General features: G+C 39.8%; 1 protein-coding gene across 5 annotated transcripts; it reads right to left on the reverse strand.

The window, feature by feature from the left end:
* Positions 1-6: 6 nt before the first annotated feature.
* On the reverse strand, positions 7-17,982 carry casp10 (caspase 10, apoptosis-related cysteine peptidase). 5 transcript variants are annotated; one of them, XM_088606763.1, is made up of 15 exons: positions 17,847-17,982; positions 16,908-17,077; positions 15,087-15,458; positions 13,580-13,886; positions 12,548-12,653; positions 11,448-11,583; positions 10,727-10,818; positions 9,984-10,020; positions 7,834-7,934; positions 6,708-6,735; positions 5,142-5,234; positions 4,282-4,355; positions 3,567-3,708; positions 2,337-2,832; positions 7-1,370 (listed from the first exon to the last, which is right to left on the reverse strand). In XM_088606763.1, the coding sequence occupies exons 4-15, from the start codon at positions 13,870-13,872 to the stop codon at positions 1,199-1,201; spliced, it is 1,770 nt and encodes a 589-aa protein (XP_088462889.1). In that variant the 5' UTR covers positions 13,873-13,886; positions 15,087-15,458; positions 16,908-17,077; positions 17,847-17,982; the 3' UTR covers positions 7-1,198. The 5 variants fall into 5 exon arrangements, with proteins under 5 accessions (XP_088462889.1, XP_088462887.1, XP_088462888.1 ...); XM_088606761.1 differs by having other exon boundaries at positions 16,908-17,082; XM_088606762.1 differs by lacking the exon at positions 17,847-17,982 and adding an exon at positions 17,506-17,609 and having other exon boundaries at positions 16,908-17,082.
* Positions 17,983-18,195: the final 213 nt, after the last annotated feature.

Raw genomic sequence — 18,195 nt, forward strand, 5'->3', positions numbered from 1 at the left:
CAGCTGTGAAGCTTTGCAATCATTGCTTTTATTCTTTGGATTAGGTACAGTATTGCAAAAAGTCAGTTTTATTAAAACTTGAGATGTACAGGAATGCAAGTGATGGGTAATGGTAAGAGAAAATATAAAATTGGTTACATTTTAAAAACAAACTGGTCTGATCTTTAAGTTTCCATGTCAGCTGTTCAAGATCAAAAATTGTAATACAAACTGCAAAATAAACTGTGATATTTAAAACATATTACAGTGCTTACAAAGATATGATAGGTTGATGTTCCTTCAGGAAGCTTGCCTCGGTTAGCCCTTAAAGATCAAACATAAGAAAAATGCAAATTCTGAATTTTCAGAACAGGCTAACAGGCATGATCAGTTATTAAGACTTGATACAAAAAAATTACATTCACACTGACTATAAATTCATCCATTTTGTGAACCATTTCATACACTCAGAACTTTTAGACTTGATTAGATAAAACAAAAATAATTCAAGGGTGGGGGGTACAAATGAACACAGAAAGACCTTGGTTTTTGTTCATGTACAACTGTGTGTGTGAGCAGACATTCTCATTGCTGAATTGCAGTGCCTCCAGATACACAGCAAAAGTTAGTCAACCATGCTGTGGCTCCGTATTGTGAATTTCAACAAGAGTACCACCTGATTCTGAGATCGCTGTACAGATGGGTGAACAACTGCTTTCTCATTAAGCAAAGAGGATAACAAAAAAACAGAATGGTTTCATGATTCAATATTGTGCTCCGTTCCGATGGAATATTTATCAGTAATAAGAAATTAAGTTAATTTCACCCATCTAATATTTTCTCTCTTTGGTGTCAATATATCTGTCATCAATCCACTATTAATATTTTATTAATCGGTATGGTCCACTGTATATTATCCATACCAACACGCTGCCCTCTGGCCGATCAGTTTGCCTCCCCTCTGATGTAATTGCATAAGAGACAGATGATACATCCGATGCATGGCAAAGCAGATCGGCTCCAGATACCTCACCAGCTCTTTATCTATGCATCAGTGTGTTTTCTTTTCGTCAGAGGCTAATCCGGAACTCTTTCCAACTTCCACAACAAATTAATGGAACATTAGAAGTAACCTAGAGCTATGCCTCATACTGTATAACGCACTGTGCGGGGGGATACTCCCTTGCACATTTTTTCAGTTACTGTAGTTTAGTGTGGTTTACTGTTTTTGTAGCTTCTGAAGTGGAGCTGGAGCTTGACGGTGTGGAAATATCAGTTTCTTCCTCAGGGAGTAGGCTGGCTGTGGAATTTGCTTCTTGATTCCATATTTGTCTGATTTCTTACTGACATCCATGTTCACCTTTGTAAGTATTGACAGCAGGTCCTCCCCTCTACAGATAAAAAGAAAAACGGGATTTATTGTCGTGGAATTGCTTAAATTAAAAACACAACTGCAAGCTGAATTCATCCACCCGTTTTTTAAACTATTTCTTCCAATTGAGGGTTGCAGAGAACCTAGCCCTACGAACAATGGGCACGAGGCAGGATAACCCTGGATGGGACGCCAGTCTATTGCAGGGCTGACAAACACAGACACACTCACTTTTTAGGCGATTGTCCTAAAAGTCATCGTGTCACCTCCAAGCTCTGGGTTTTTTCCCCACAGTCCAAAGACATGCTAGTAGGTTAATTGGCTTCTGTGAAAATTGGCTCTGGTGTGAGAGTGTCTGTGTGTGTCTGTGCGTGTGTACCCTACGATGGACTGGTGTCCTGTCCAGGGTGTATCCTTCCTTAGAGTCATTGTTTACCGGGGTTGCTTGTCTCACAGCGACCTTGAATTGGATGAAGCGTTTAGAAAATGGATAGACAGCTACGTATCTTGAATTACAAAGTCTGAATCATTTGCAACCGCCCTCTAGTGCAGTCCCAGTGTACCTTCTTTTTCCACTTTTTTACCTGCCTGGCAGCTGATAACTCACGGGAAAACTAATGCCCGCTGGCGGGGTGAGGAGCCACACATCAACCAGACGGATCTTGGCAGCACTGAGAAAGATCTGCAGCTTTATTTCAAAGTTTTGAAAATCAGGACAAGCCAAAAAGTCAAGAAAGAAAAAGGTGCAGCACAGCGTTCATCTTCAGACCATATCCCAGGCTTGGCCTAGGCATTGCCCATTCAACTTAAAATAAAATAAAAGAGAAAAAACTGTGAAGGCCTTCTTGCATCTAGTGGATGTGGGTATGTGATTCAATTTAGAATTCCCTCCTAATATACATACTGAACCTGTACGTAGTCATCCGGAAAAGATTTCATGCAGTACATGCATGTGCTATTTTGCCACTTATGAATAACTTCTTACCTTGGAACCAACAGCTGAAGATTCTCGCACAGGGACTGGATGTACCACGTGCCCTGTAACTTGTCGCGATAAGAGGCGTAGTCTTCCACTGTGGCCATTCCAATGAGAAAATCGGAGTCGTCGGGAATACAGTTTTTCGGCACATAGGCATCAGTGGAGATGTCTGGGTCGTAACTATCGGCTTCAATTGGTGCTGCCAGTTGCTCTGCGGTGCCCTGACAAGCCTGAATGAAAAATAACTTGGGTTTGCCCCTCAGAGAGGGGCACATAACACCAGAAAATTTCCTGGTCATTTCTTTAATGAGGATTTTACGCCCATCAACTCCATACACTACTCCCTTCAGTCCATGGCTCAGAATACAGCACACAAAGCAGTCCATGGCCCCATGGTCTCTTTGCTGGTATCGCTGGAGGGTTTCTATTATCTTCCGTTGACTGCAGTCATCTATACGCTCGGTCACGAACCCCAGCCACTCAAAGACTTCTGTAAGTTTCTCTGAAATATAAGAGATTAAAAGATCTGGTCCGCCACAGGTGCCTTTTACAATTCACTAAACAAACTAAAAGTATCAAGCGTGCCAAAAAAAAAAACTTTTTTTATTTTTGTCAAAATGACTTAATAAAAATATCATTACTTACACCACAGTTACAGTATACCCAGCGCGGACATCAATAAGGGTATTTATGAGGGTATGTTATTTATGTCACTGGTTTCTTTTATTAAATTAAGAGAGGTCCTGTGCATTCCTTAATAGTGTCCTGAAAGTAAGGTACTACACTTTATATTTTCATACTTTACTGCTCCATATTTTCCTCTGGTTCAGCTCATGTTAGGAACTAGGGGTTGTGTTCTCAATACTAGCGAGTGCCATATGCAACATACCGCAGTGAGTAAAATTAAAAGGCGGAAGATTTAAAATCCCCTGAAAAGACCAACAGGATTTCAGCATAACACGTCTGTAAAGTTGAATGTTTCGGGCATATGAGAATCGCAATAAGCCAGTAAGAGGAAAGAATCTCTACATTCCGTACTCAGTGGGGTGTCAGCTACAGTAACCATCGGTGGTTAAGTGAAGAAAGGATTTCTAGTCCATACCTAACCTAGGCATTACAGAAAACATCTGTATATCAATCAGGTAACATAAGAGAATAAGAGAATTACAACTAGTACAGCTAATACAGCGAGTAAAAGAATACTTAGGCCTAATGAAGATAAAATAAAACACTTACTGGCATCTACCATGGTTCCCTTTCTGTCAAAAAAAGGTTTCTGATCATGGCCTGTGGCATTTCGGGACTCTGCGAAGCTGTAGTTGTTTATAATCAGGCAGTATCCTCTCTTTTCTCCATTCATCTCATAAACCTCCAAGTGCTTTGTGAATAAAACAGAACAGAATCACAACAATCTCGATGTTAGTCACCATAGATGCGATGTTAACTTGGGCAATTCAGAACATACTGTGTGTTAATTGACCTTGTAAGTGTCGTTCTTAGTTTCATCATTCCTTTTGAAAAATAACAACCTGAAATGTGTTGCCAGCTTGTGTCAGTTTTAACACAGAAGAACCCTGTTGTATTTAGGCAATGTTTGTAACCTGAAGTTAAAGCAGCTAAACTTATTTTTGATATTCTATTAACAAGTCTAGATGTGTTGAGCCAAATACTTTTCAAGCAAGATAATGAGTATGGCCTGTATCTGGAAGAACAGGAGCACTTGATATTCTTAAAATATCTCTGTGTTTGCATTTAACTGCTGCCACTAAAGTTGAATTCAATACTCCTAAAAATATTAACGGCGGATCTATTCTAACTAGGCGATCAAGTGCAACCTAACGGTGTTACATTTTTATATAGATTTTTGGGAGGTCAAATGTTAGGAAAATATGTATCTGAACACAAAACACTGATGATGAAAATAGAAAAGAAACAAGCAGGAAAAACTCACCACTGTGTCCCCTGGGACCGATTCCACATTCGTGTTCACGCTCGAAGAAGCAAACGATGGCCGAGGATTTTGCACTAATTGAGACACCAGAAAAAAAAGGTATAAAAATAATTTTAAAATCTTTTATTTCTATATATTTTTATATAGTGCCTTTAAAAGTGCCTTTTCAAAGCGCTTTGAAGAACAACAAAAAATACACATTGAGAGGAGATACGGTAGTAGATGGAGGTATGAAATACAGCAGGAAAGCCAAGGGGCAGATAGAACCAGTTAAATAAAAGGGTTCTAAAAAGGGTTTGAGTCTAGATTTGAAATAACGTCAGGAAAGGTGACTCTCTGTTATCCTCTAAGAATAGAGTTCCAGAGCTTTGGGGCATAGCTCTGTCACCCATAGAGTATAGACACGCTTAAGGGATAGACAGTAGACCAGGATTAGATGAGTGAAGGTCAGACAGGTACTAGGGTGCCAAGCCATGCAGAGTCTTATAGGTGAGCATGAGGATTTTAAAGTCGACACGAAACCTGACTGGAAGCCAGTGCAAGGACTCCAGGATTGGAGTACTGCAATCACTTGCACTAGACCTGGTCAAGGTTCTGGCATTGCACACTGCTGACACTGGCTCAATCACTACCGTTTCCACTTTCAGAAATATGCTTTACTGGGTTGGAGGACTGCTGACTTTTTATCCTTGGTATTCCATTTCAGCAAAGCTGACCAGAACATGTTACTGGAGTCAACTCTTAACACAAACCTTTCAGTAAATGTTGGCTTACACCTCTACTGTCATCCGAAGGTTAAGCTGTCAAAATGAGTCTTACAGTCAGGAAAAAACACTGTACAAAGTAATACAAAGTTATACCTGATGCGTAAGACAAGCTGATGCCACTGTCTGCTGAGCTACTTAGCCGACGCATTCGGGATGAAAGATCTTCAGCATGAGCATCTGTTGACTCTGTAATACACGTAGTAGAGTCAGTGGAGGCCTGTGCTATTACCGTCACATCTGTGCTCTGTGTTAGCATGCCTGTACTAGCGTCTTAAAAGAGAAAAATGGCCTTCGGCTGCAAAGGTTAGTTATATCTTCCTTCAAGATAAAAAAGAAGTAAATATTATTCTCTCCTCCAGTCACAGAATAGTTTCATATTGTGTTTTAAAAACTGGGGCATATCATATGCAAGTACAGGTCAAGAGCAAAAACTCTCATATATACTGATGGAAACAAAGAAATGCAACATTTTCTGGAATGAGAATACTATAGTTATAGCTCATGTACTTTCACCAAAAGTTGTCAATTTGTTGACAACTGACCAGCAATGCAGCTTGTGCAGTGAGGCATTGCAACTCGCCAATCACAAGAAAGCTCGTTAGGTACACTTTTACTCAACGAGGTCCAATGCCTGATCAGGTCACCTTTAAAAAGGCCTTCATTCAAAGCTTAGGCCACTGCAAGAAAAAGGCCACACTTAGTCAGTTTTCTGTGCATTGCATAATGCCTCCAATGTCACCAGAAGCAAGGGAGAGGGCCATTGGCATGCTGCAGGCAGGCATGTCATGTGCCAGAGTTGCCAGACACTATGGAGTAAGCCGCTCCACTGTGTCCCAACTGCAGAGAAGGTTTCAGCAGACTGGCAGGACAGATGATCGTTCAAGATCCGGTCACCCTCGAGTGACCACACCAGAGCAGGACCGACACATCAGACTTTTCTATCCGAGAGATCGTTTCAGATCTGCCACCCGTACTGCTGCTGAGACTGCCGGCAGACACAATGCCCACATCAGTGACAGGACAGTGAGGCTCCATGCTGCTGGCCTTAGAGCAAGGCGACCTGTCAGAGGCCCTCTGCTCACACCTCCTAGACGTCACACCCGACTGGCCTGGGCCAGACAGAGGCTGCGATGGACTCATCAGCAGTGGCTTCAGGTCCTCTTCACAGATGAGTCACTCTTCAGCCTGTTCAACGCAGACTTGAGGGCCAGAGTGTGGAGTGGGAGGTGTTGCATTTCTTTTTTCCATCAGTATATATAAATAATAGCACCTTATTACACGATCAATTCTATAAACATTTTTAACAATGCTTTTTAAGTAGGGCTGTGATCAACACACTTATTTCCAGATAGTCTCTAATTTTTCACTGATGTATTTCAGTTAACAACTTTTAAATCAAACAGTCACATGCTTTAGCCTTTGTTGACCATATTTAATGCAAAGTCAGATACACAAAGATTAAATTAATGAACTGCCAAATGTTGTAAAGATAATCAATGAAGAAACACCTACATTTTGTGTTTTTAGGGTTTTAAGAGATACGTGTGAGTTTTAAAATATGTTTACAGGAGGAAATACGATTAATCATTCAGCTGCTAAACAGGCCAAAAGGTAGATATCTCCTGTTACTGTTCTCTGACACTGTCAGTTTTTACATACCAAGTGATCCAGTGAAGCTTGGGACAGACTGTAAGAATAAAGGAAAATTCAATTAGAATGCTTTAATTAATACACACAGTAAGAGGGAAGATTTCAAAAGTTGCCAGCTTGATAGATATTGCATAGAGTTCCATAATGTGGGGAGCAGAAAGGCCTCTCATGTGCGATATAAAAATCTGCAAGATTTTAATACCATTTTAAATCTTCCCATTCGTCATCCAACCATTTTCTAACTGCTTCATCCAGTCTAGGGTAGTGGCAGGGTACACCCTGGACTGGGTGCCAGTCCATCAGAGGGCAGATAGACAGACACAAGCATGCACACAGTCACACCAGGGCCAATTTTCCCAGAAGTCAACTCCCAGGAAACTGGAGCACCCAGAGAAAACCTACAACAACATGCAAACTCCACACAGATAGCACCCCTGGACTATGGACACCCACATGGACTGCCAGCAGCCATATCACCCTGCAACTCGCAGCTGGCAGCCTACTGAAGCTCAGCAGGTGTGAGCCTGGTCAGTACCTGGATGGGAGACCTCCTGGGAAAACTAAGGTTGCTGCTGGAAGAGGTGTCAGTGGGGCCACCAGGGGGGGCACTCAATGGGCGGTCTAAATGGGTCCAAATGCCCCCGTATAGTGACGGGGACATTATACTGTAAAAAGGCGCTGTCCTTCGTATGAGATGTAGAACTGAGGTCCTGACTCTCTGTGGTCATTCAAAACCCCAGGGAGTTTCATGAAAAGAGTAGGGGTGTAACCCCGGCATCCTGGCCAAATTTCCCATTGGCCCTTACCAATCATGGCCAATAATCCCCATCTATGAACTGGCTTCATCACTCTGTTCTCCCCACTGATAGCTGGTGTGTGTGAGTGTACTGGTGCACTATGGCTGCTATTGCATCATCCTACACATTGGGCTACACATTGGTGGTGGTAGAGTCCCCTTTACCTGTATAGCGCTTTGAGTGGAGTGTCCAGAAAAGCGCTATATAATTATTATACTAGAAGACTTGTAGCACTGCAAGGCAGCAAAGCTAACGACTGTGCCATCCAACCAGCCCTCTCACACCTTCACCTTATTTTAAATAAAGAATACTTTAAATGGAGTTAAATCACATCTTACACTGAGGCCACGGAAGTCAAGCGAAGACAGTTGCTCTGCCTGGTTATGACTTCCGGTCTCTTCACTGGGAATTTTGTATTTTGTCAGCTCATATCCCAATTCTTAAAAACAAAACGCAAAGTATTAACTGAAGTAATCACTCCAGTAGCTGAGCCACGGAGACATTTATTTCATTGTCAAAAGTAAATAAACCATTTCAGCGGTGTTGTTTAAAGAGAGTATTTACTAATAAACAGCACCAATGAACTGGAAACGCCTAATGTGAAGACAGTGCTAATTTTCACATTTCATGGTATAAGCATTCTGTGTAATTCTCAGTTGATGTTTTGCTTTATGTTCCTGATGATAAACTCAAGTGTACAGCTAGAATATTCTGAAATGACATCTCAAAGTCCAATTACATGACATCACATCTCTTACATGTATCGTGTATTATATAATATCAGTAATGTGCCTCCCGTCTTTATGAGTTGTGATTTTTACATTTTTACATTTGTGATTCCTCGCAGTTAGCTTTCAATGTCTTTTAAAGAGCAAAGTCAGTAATCTACGTAGAAATAGATTCATACTGTATACAGCAAATTCGATAATACAGGCAAGAGGAAGGAAAGAAAATACAGTGTCTTGTAAAGGATTCAGCCCTTTCTAGAGATGTCCCACATTGCTGGATAATAACAATTTTGTGTGTGTGTTTGTGAATATTTTAAATCCAAACAGTTTTGTCAGCATAAACTGAAAACTAAAATTACGGATGTTTATTAGCACCACCAAAGAAAAAAATATATCTCGTTTATATAATAAAAGTATCTCGTTTATATGAGAAAATTATTCCGTTTAAACACATTAGTTAATTTGTGAACAATGTTGCCTACTATATTAATACTGTATATTGCATTGTACTGTACCATTGACTTTAACAACAGCAGAATCTCCTCTGTTTTGAAAAATAAAAATAAAAATCTAAATGAGCATGTGTTCTGCCTTTTGGATACATTAAGCACAACACGGGGTCAGTAAGCATTCTCAGGTTATACGCGCATCGTTTTCGACGTTTCTCTGACGAGTAGAAATGACACGGCTTTCCAAAGGTATTTTCTTTTTGATGTGAAGCTGTCATCATTGTAAAATGTATTCCGTGCAATGTATAGAGTCGGCAAAAAACCCCGTACCGTATATGTTTGTGCAGTTTCACGTGTACTGTCTTCTGTAGACGTTAAGTGCAGTACAACACGGTGTCAGTGAGCAGTACCGGGTTAAACGCGTGTTTGTCGCCGTTTCTCCGCGTACTGTATGCTATTCTTGTGAAACTGCAGAAACGTCTACTGTACGTTTTTTTTTGCCGACTCTTTAAACATTGAATGTAATACATTTACGATGACTTGACACTCAGATATAATACCTACTTTTGGCTTACTGTTACTGTTATTCAGTTGTCAAGTCCTCAAAAGCTTTTAGACTACAGTACTGTATGCTGACATCAAACGCATTTGAATTTGGAATTACGCAGCAAAATGCAGGAATAGTGTATTTCGAAGGGGGAAGAAACAGTATTTGTGGGTCCGGTTGCACAGACGTGAATGTACAGAAATAGGGTAATGCCAAACAAAAAGAACTACAGGACGACACACAACCCGTTATACAGTTTGTATGTGCTGGCTTCCCGTTTACTGTTACAAACAATAACAATTGGTAAAAGTCATCCTGGATATATTCCGCTCAGTTTTTAAAGAGTAGGCAAAGACCTACAGTATGTACAGGATATGTTTCTGCAGCTTTACTGACACGGTGTTGTACTTTACTGTATGTATAGAAAAGACGTGCTCCTTTAGATTATTTTTTTTCCAGAAATTATGAGTGTGACGATATTCTGCTGTTGTTAAAGTCAATGCTACTTTGCACAGGACAATATAATTGCATATACACAGTACAATGCAATTTACATTATGAATATACTGTAGTAGGCAACATTGTCCACAAATTAACTATTGTGTATAATACTTTTCTCGTATAAACGAGTTTTTGTTTTTCCGTAGCGCTAATAAACTTGCGTAATCGAAAGTGTAAGGAGAAACATTTTATCCCTAACAAAATACTTCTACCAAACAAATGCTCCACAGACAAAAATAAAATAACAATAGATTATATCAAACCCAGTGAAGCTGGTCTTGAACGTCCTGATACACCTGCCTGTAGAGATATAAATTCAAACAAAATTAAATTATGAATTCAAAATCAAATTAAATATAATGGCATATACACTGTGAGAAATCACAAAGGAAATGAACAGATGGAGAAGGGTTAATATTTCTGGAACTAAAAATAAAGTAGTATGCACAGTTCTGTCTTGAGTAACCATTGGAATTACAGGTTCCATTCCAATTCATGTGCCTTTGCAAATAAGTTTCAAATAAGTTTCTGCTTCACCTCTCAGGTGAGCTATAGGGTTGTCTCTTTCCTTCTGCATGTGCCCTCTCTTCCTTAAGTGATGTAATTGTTTGAGTATCATGGAAGATTTCAAAACAAATATTTAAATGTTGAAATATTTTAAGGCTGAGTGTGAAAATGTAAGCCTTTGCAGTTCAACAGGCCCACAGTTTGACACGTCTGTGAGACCTGTTGTGCAGCACATTAGAAAGAGTTTTGCGTGACTCATGGTGCTGTTTCTGAAGGGAATTTGATGTGGCATATTATCAAAGTATTCCAGCACAAATAGCTCTCATTCATCTTTGAGATGGATACTTCTTTGATGTAAACAAAGCATATCACTGGCTGAAATACATATTAAGGGGTATAAACTAAATAATAAAGGAAAAGGTGGGTTATATGAATGTCTACCATATTACAGAAAAAGACATAAATACACTACATTCAGCGGATGGATGCAGTACTCTACCTGTTGAGTACATGAATGGATTTCCATAGACCGCTGCCTTAAAACGACTTTCTGAGATCCTGTGGAGTTTCCAGTTTCCTCTCTAGAAAGCTCTGAATTCAGGAATACAGAATATTAAAAGCAATAGTTACCACCAAAATACTCAATTCTTTGCATTAATAAAGAGGTGATCATCTCAAATGCAATGAATCATGTTCCAGACCGTTACATTACAACAGAGCATAACACTACTATAAATGTAACACAAATTAGAAGCAAATTATTTTCTCAGGACGATATTGATAAACCTATACATCACAAAGAACTGCATTCTCACATTCCTCTCTGTATTCACAGGTATCTATGCATGTATTCATCGTCTAAAAAACAAATCAGTTGTACAGTTCTTTCTTGCTGTTTCTGATTATGGTCAGAAATTGCTTACATCTCTATGTGTTCAAGCAAATGTTATATAGTATGTGAATACAATTTATTATTGTTGTTATTGAGTGATCTGTGTTATTTTTAATCTTTTGCTAGTTACTGTATATGGCTGTTTAATTGTTTAATTTAAGCAATAAAACAATACAGAAAGAAGCAGATCTTAATTCCAAGCTGAAAAGTAAAAAGAAGGACAAACCATAATGTTTCAGATGTGGAGCCTTCATCAGGTATGGGCATATATTTTGTATATGATTTGCAATAAATCTCTAAAAGCATTTTCCATAAAAAGGGGACTCACCAATATCAGTTTTATACTTGGCTATTTTTCTAATTAAATTTGGGGAGATGATTTGTATAACTTGCTCAAGAGTCTCAAGGTTGTTCTTGTCCAAGTGATCTTGTTTTTCCATTTCCAGGAAAAGCTTAAGTATACTCTAAACAGGTAAAAAAAACAACAACAACAGAACAATTCATTTACATAAGTAATGGTGATGGTTTGAAAATATAATCATATACGTGCATCAATTTGCTCAGCACATTGGAGTAATATAAAACGCAACTTCTGAGTCACATAATATAAACCTAACAATTTGAACCTCGCTTTGTTCCTGACTTGGGAATTGGCCTATGTTTCCTGACTGTTAGCCATTGTGTGTCTCAGTATTGGCCTTCCAGGTGGATACATCTGTTCTGACCAAACTATCCTATTCTCCTCCCCACATGTCCGGATGGTACCCGAGCTGGGCACCATCTGAGTTGGACGCTGCTTCACTGCCATGTATCCAAGACGGACACTGCGAATACAGCTATTGTTTAGGACGATTTACAGATAAGTGCACACAGAAGGACATGATGGAACTCCACATTTAGTACTTTTTTAGAATTGTATAATGTTAGCTTGCCCAGAGGGGTTGGGCAGCCAGTTGAACTGGGACCCCTAGAGGTTTTTCTGTTTTTGGTCCCTCTCCTCCATTGTCTTCTGGCTTTTTCTCTTTCTGTGTTGTAATGTCATGTACTGTCACACTGCTTTGTTAAGTGCCTTGGGGGAAACAATGTTGTGAAAGGTGCTATATAAAAACAAATTGAATTGAATGGTTTGCTACACCTGCCTGCTTTCCTGTGTCTTCCTGCACAGACCACTGCTTACCCCTATGATCAATGGCTATTACAGCAAGGAATTATTAATAATAAGCAGGAGCAGTCAAAGAACCAAAGATGGACCAAGTAGTCTCTTCTTATTTGGAACCTTTCTCATGTTTCTAATGTATTTCTTGCTAGAAAAACTGCAAAATACAGTACAAATCAAACATATAAAATTCTCCTTGAGTAACACCATCCTCAGACAACCTGTACAGAGTTCAATTTCACATCTTTCTGTGATAGAAGGTTTGAACTTGCCGTGTCATCCTCCAGCTTACACCGCGGAAGGGTGTTTTGAAGCAAAAACTTCACGCTTTTCAAATCAGCTGAGGTAATATTCTCTGAAAGGTCATACAGCAGTTGCCTGCGAGAAAACAGACCACAACTACAGTTCAATTGAGATGTCTGAGAAATACACACAAAGTCCTCATAAAACGATTATTATATGTATTTAGTTATTTCTCCCTATTGAAATTCTGTTAATGCAAGCTAAAACTCGATATTCACACGTGCTCTCATTTCTGTTAGAATGTGGATTGTATTGTGGTATGTATGCAGAAGCAATTAGAAACAATATTTTTATTTAAACAATAAATACTATGCCTGAATTCATTCTCTAACACAGCAGAAAATACATATTTTTTCAGTCACAAGCACATACAGTACATGTATACGGTTCTTACATAACCAGGCTGCACTACGCATGCACAGTAAAATTGTTGTAGACTTTGGGCTCCCTTGAACTTTGTTATTTTTTCTTGTACTCTATGTGCAACTAAAAACAAATTCAGTGCTACACAACACTATGCTAAGCAACTCGAAGTATAACAGAGAAAAAGAACAGCCTAACAGTTTGTACTGTACCATAACTTATTTAAGAACATTTCTGTTCCCCTTACCAATTCTTTTATTCTAAAAGACCATCTGTATATTTCCAAAATGCAATCTTGAGAAAGTTGTTGAACAAAGTTGTCCAACAGTCCCAAGCAGCTCAGTTAGGTTTGAAGAGTCAAGTCAATGGAAATCAAGTCTATCTTTAATTTACTCCACTCCTTAACACACCTTTGTATACGTTAACCAGGCTAAATTCCATTTCCTGATGGTTCTTATTCAACAGTTAGCGCATCCTGTATTATAAACATAATGTCAATGTTAGTTACTGGGAGTCAATAGCAGCTGCTGTCCTTACATACATTGCATTTCTTCCCCTATACAAAAATTGTTCTACAAAAAGCAGAAGCTCTCTGATCAGGACTTAAAGAATCAGCACAAAATGTACACACATCTCACCTGTAATTTGAAATTTTCCCTTTCCTCGGCAAAAGATCCTGAACCTCAGTTTTAGTCAACTTCAGTTTTTTCAGCAGAGAAAAGTGCCGGGTCCGGAACAATAGCTCTGGTACGATGAAAAGGTCTTCCGAATCTAAGAGGCCCTGTTGTTCTAGGTGAGTGAAGAGATCGCTGGCGGATGTGATTGTGCTGAGGTCTTTTTCCAGCAGGTCTTTGCACAGGAACACCATGGTTTCTGCCTCCTCCCTGCTGAGGCACTGATCTATTTTAAGCAGCATTTTTTGGAAGTCCATTATGCTGATGGAGACTGCAATTAGAAAAAAATAAAGAAAACCAGTTAAACTTTCATAGGAAACTCTAGTGTCGAAGCTACCGCATGAACATCTGCTTATGGTGTCATTGGAATCACAGAAACAAGGATGAAATCCTGAAATATGGACATGTGATGTGACGAATACAGTCTTAATGGATATAAAGTGTTCCGACATTCAGGAAAAATGGATGAAGGCCAATTACAGCACTTTTCATTAGCAAGAGCAACCAGGTAGGGGAATTTAACCTACATGAACGGTTTGTCTCAGAAATGATATACTATAATGATCAAACACATAAAAGTATTAAAATGCCATAGTATTAAAGATTACAACCCATGTCTGATATCAGTTATAATTCGATTTTAAATAAACATATGTGTAACACAGAACATATGTGCAAAGGAAGAAGTACATTTGATGGTATATTTTAATGTTCCTCATATAGATTAGGACAAAATAGGAATATCAGTAGCAGAAACTGAATTGGTGTACAAGACTAATGACTGCTTTCTTGCTGTTTACTGTTTGTCTGCACATGTACTAGAAAACAAATGTCTGCATTGATCCAATCTTTCCAAACTATCATGCCAGAATGAAGAAAACAAAGTTGAGAGACTTGCTAAGGAAATGTGATAATAAGGTGTTTGGAATTAAGTACAGACCATTAAGGATGGAACGGATATCAACAGGATGTCAAGCCCGTCCCTGCTGGAGCACCATAAAATGAGCTAGTGTTACCATGGCAACTAGTGGAGTCTCAACTCACCTGTCAGCTCTTTGCTATGGTTACAAGATCAGACAGGAAGCCTGTTCCACCTGCGCACAAGTTACCACCACTTCTGTCTCAGGTGAATCAGGCTACTTACTGTAAGTCCTGACTGTGTATTACATGGGGCTCTGTCCCCCAACTGAACCCTTGCTCTGATCCCTAGTTTTGTTCTTGAGTTCTCTGCCTGTGCTACTTACTCTATACAGTATCTCCATATCCTAGACCACAACTGGGACCCCCAAAGGAACAGGGACCACAGTACATTAGCACATTAGCAGGGGGCAGTAAAGGCTGTGAACTAGGAGCCCAGACCCGACTTGTTCTGACACCGCAGGCTAAGAGGGGCAGCAGCGGGGCAGGGCTCTTGCGGAACAACATTGCTCTGGGATGGAAAATGGGGGGAAGGGGCCAAAGAAGGACTCACCTGCTGGAAGTGGACTGGTGCAGTTGAGACGTGCAGTTGGGGGGCAGGTGGGCTTGGGGAGACAGAGGACAAGGGGGGCTGAGTGAGGCGGCCAGCCAGAGTGTACACGTTTCGCTGCTGGAGAAATAGATGAGAAGGATGGGAAGTTGGGGAAGGAGAGGGGGAGCAGATTAGACTTGGAGCCCTAATAGCCGAGTTCTGGGAGATATTTTTCTGCCAGATCGGGCTAGAATTCCATGGCTTGCTGACAAGTCCTGAAACGGAGTTTCCCGTGAGCAGATGGACGAGGAAGGGAGTCTTCTCCAGGTGGCAAGACTTTAATACTGCAGTCCCTCAATGATCCCCAACCAACCGGACCGAGCCTGAGCACTTCTGCAAAGACAAAATGGGCAATAATACTGTGCAAAGTGGGAGAAGATCTACAGTATCTTAAGAGAGACTCACAGCTGTAATTTCTGCCGAAGGTACAACCGTCAAGAATTGAATTAGGGAGGGTGGGGTGGGTGCTTCTGAATAATATAAGTAAACATTTTGGTTTTTAGTTTTCATCACATACATAATATCATATACATCATTTCTAATTCAACAAAATGTGATATCATTGGTAGAGATTATTACGTTGCAAGACACCATACACATTATACAGTATATAGAAGCATGCTCATGAAAATGGGTCAGAAAACCAAAGAAGGGTTTACTGACATAAATAATAATAATAATAATTGCTTACACTTATATAGCGCTTTTCTGGACACTCCACTCAAAGCGCTTTACAGGTAATGGGGACTCCCCTCCACCACCACCAATGTGCAGCATCCACCTGGATGATGCGACGGCAGCCATAGTGCGCCAGAACGCTCACCCCACATCAGCTATCAGTGGGGAGGACAGCAGAGTAATGTAGCCAATTCATAGAAGGGGATTATTAGGAGGCCATGATTGGTAAGGGCCAATTGGAAATTTGGCCAGGACACCGGGGTTACACCCCTACTCTTTTCGAGAAGCACCCTGGGATTTTTAATGACCTCTCAGAGAGTCAGGACCTCGGTTTTACGTCTCATCCGAAGGACGGCGCCTGTTTACAGTATAGTGTCCCCATCACTATACTGGGGCATTAGGACCCACATGGACCACAGGGTGAGCGCCCCCTGCTGGCCCCACTAACACCTCTTCCAGCAGCAACCTTAGTTTTTCCCAGGAATAAAGTTCATTGTGGAAAAACACAGTCATGATTATGACTGCTTTATTAATAAAAAGACATCATATCTCCTCGCTTTTTAATATAGTATTTATGTGTTATTTTTGGTGTTGGATTTCTTTAAGGACTACAGTCAAAATAACAGAACAAACCATTCCGCACAACAAACACGCAGTGCAAATAAGTAAACCAGTTCTCGCTACCTCTACTTCTCAGTTCACAATGAAGCGGAAAATTAAACCTACACTGGTACTGTGCGAACTGACATTACACAGAACTAGAAATTTTTGAAGTAACGTATTAATGCTTCAATCCCCGCCATTAATCTCCCGAACTGCACCAAAAATTATTTGCACATGTTCTTTCCGGTTTCTTAATTCAGATTTTACAATGTAGTCGTCATTATGTTTGTGTTACAACGCAGAACACGTGACTGCATTGACTATACAGTGCAAGTTTCCTGCTCTCCTAACCTAAAGTGCCTTAGCTTAAAGTTAGTTATTGACCGTACACGGAGGTTCATCAACAAATTGAAAAAAATAAATAAATGATGAACATTTAAAAGATGCATCTATCTGGGGTCTGGGGTAGTGACATACACCCAGTGGTGAAGGGTAACTCACCAATTCACATGCATTTGTTCCAGCTGGGGCCTGTCTTCTCGTCTCGGTGTGTTTCTTCCGGTAATACTGATGTCTGATGCGGCTTCAGATCCTAAAATGTATTGGTCACAGTCCCCTGACTTTCTGCGCTGTGTGTCATGGATGTCGAGTGTCTGTTCCTTTAGTTCCTCCTTTACTTTAGAAACAAATGAGATACGAAAGTTAGAAGTGTTACAAATGTGAATTTGAAGACTGCTGTTCTGTGCCGAAACTGCAAACAAGATATAACAATACTACAAATTGCACATTTCTACGTATTTTTGTTACTTTATTTACAGATAAACATTTCCTCTCCTGTTTTTATTGTACAGTAGGTCTCAAATAACGCTTGCTCTTCGGCTTTCACTATAAACAATTTGTCTCGGATGGGGTACAATTCTGGTCTCCTCCACAAAGAAAAAAAAACGAATATACGCTATGTAGTCGTGCAAATTTATCATAGAAAATGGTCAACTCCAATATTGTAATTTACCCTTATCGATCCGAATACAAATGAAATTTCGAAGACAGCAGAGTTAAAGATGTGCTTGAAGTTTGAAAATCAAAACTTTTACCACACCTTTTGGAGAAAGAACAGACGCGAACTGGCCAACAACATTGTTACTGTCATTCCTCTGAAATGTTACTGTAGTAGCTCACCAGATCCGCTTTCGCTTTCAATTTTAAATAAAGTTTAACACAGTATCACGTCGCTTAAAAGTGTATTAATCGGCATTATATTTCGCCGTATCACTACCTTTTAAACAATTACTTGTCATTTATGAACGTATGTTGTCTCCTAGCTGGAATAAATCACGCGGTGTCAGTACCAAATGACTGTACCTCTGTAAAGTAAGAAAGAAAAAAAAAGAAGTATATTCTCGCTAACGTTTTTATGAAACTAAATAAAAATAAATGTACCTTCAGGTTTTCAAGCAATGTGCAACTTTAAAAAATTGCATGTCGGTTTATCTTTATTTAAATTGGTAAAAGCACAAAGTATCCACCGATTCTTCCTTCACCGGCAAAGTGTGGCTCAGAGATTGGTACAGCACATGATAGGGTGTACTAGTGCCACACTATGAACAGCTTCATCATTTCCGGGACAGTTATGCCCATATTAAGGAAAACAATACGAATTTACGGCAAATGTGTAACTAACTACTACTGAAAAAGTTCTCTGCAGAATGTGGTTCTTGTTTTCTTGGCATTGCATCAACCATCAACACTTGTTTCAAAATGCCAGTAAAACATTGTGTAGCAGGTTTGC

The sequence above is a fragment of the Lepisosteus platostomus genome, chromosome 14 (assembly GCF_059453375.1).
Source record: "Lepisosteus platostomus isolate fLepPlt1 chromosome 14, fLepPlt1.hap1, whole genome shotgun sequence".
Classification (NCBI taxonomy): domain Eukaryota; kingdom Metazoa; phylum Chordata; class Actinopteri; order Semionotiformes; family Lepisosteidae; genus Lepisosteus; species Lepisosteus platostomus.

Bases quoted from the DNA above. Each gene is read 5' to 3' on its own strand.
- casp10 (XM_088606763.1), bottom strand. From the start codon at position 13,872: ATGGACTTCCAAAAAATGCTGCTTAAAATAGATCAGTGCCTCAGCAGG. The intron at 12,654-13,579 runs GTGAGATGTGTG...GTTTTCTCGCAG, and splicing joins GGGAAAATTTCAAATTACAG to GCAACTGCTGTATGACCTTT. The intron at 5,235-6,707 runs GTATGTAAAAAC...CGTGTATTACAG, and splicing joins AAGCTTCACTGGATCACTTG to AGTCAACAGATGCTCATGCT.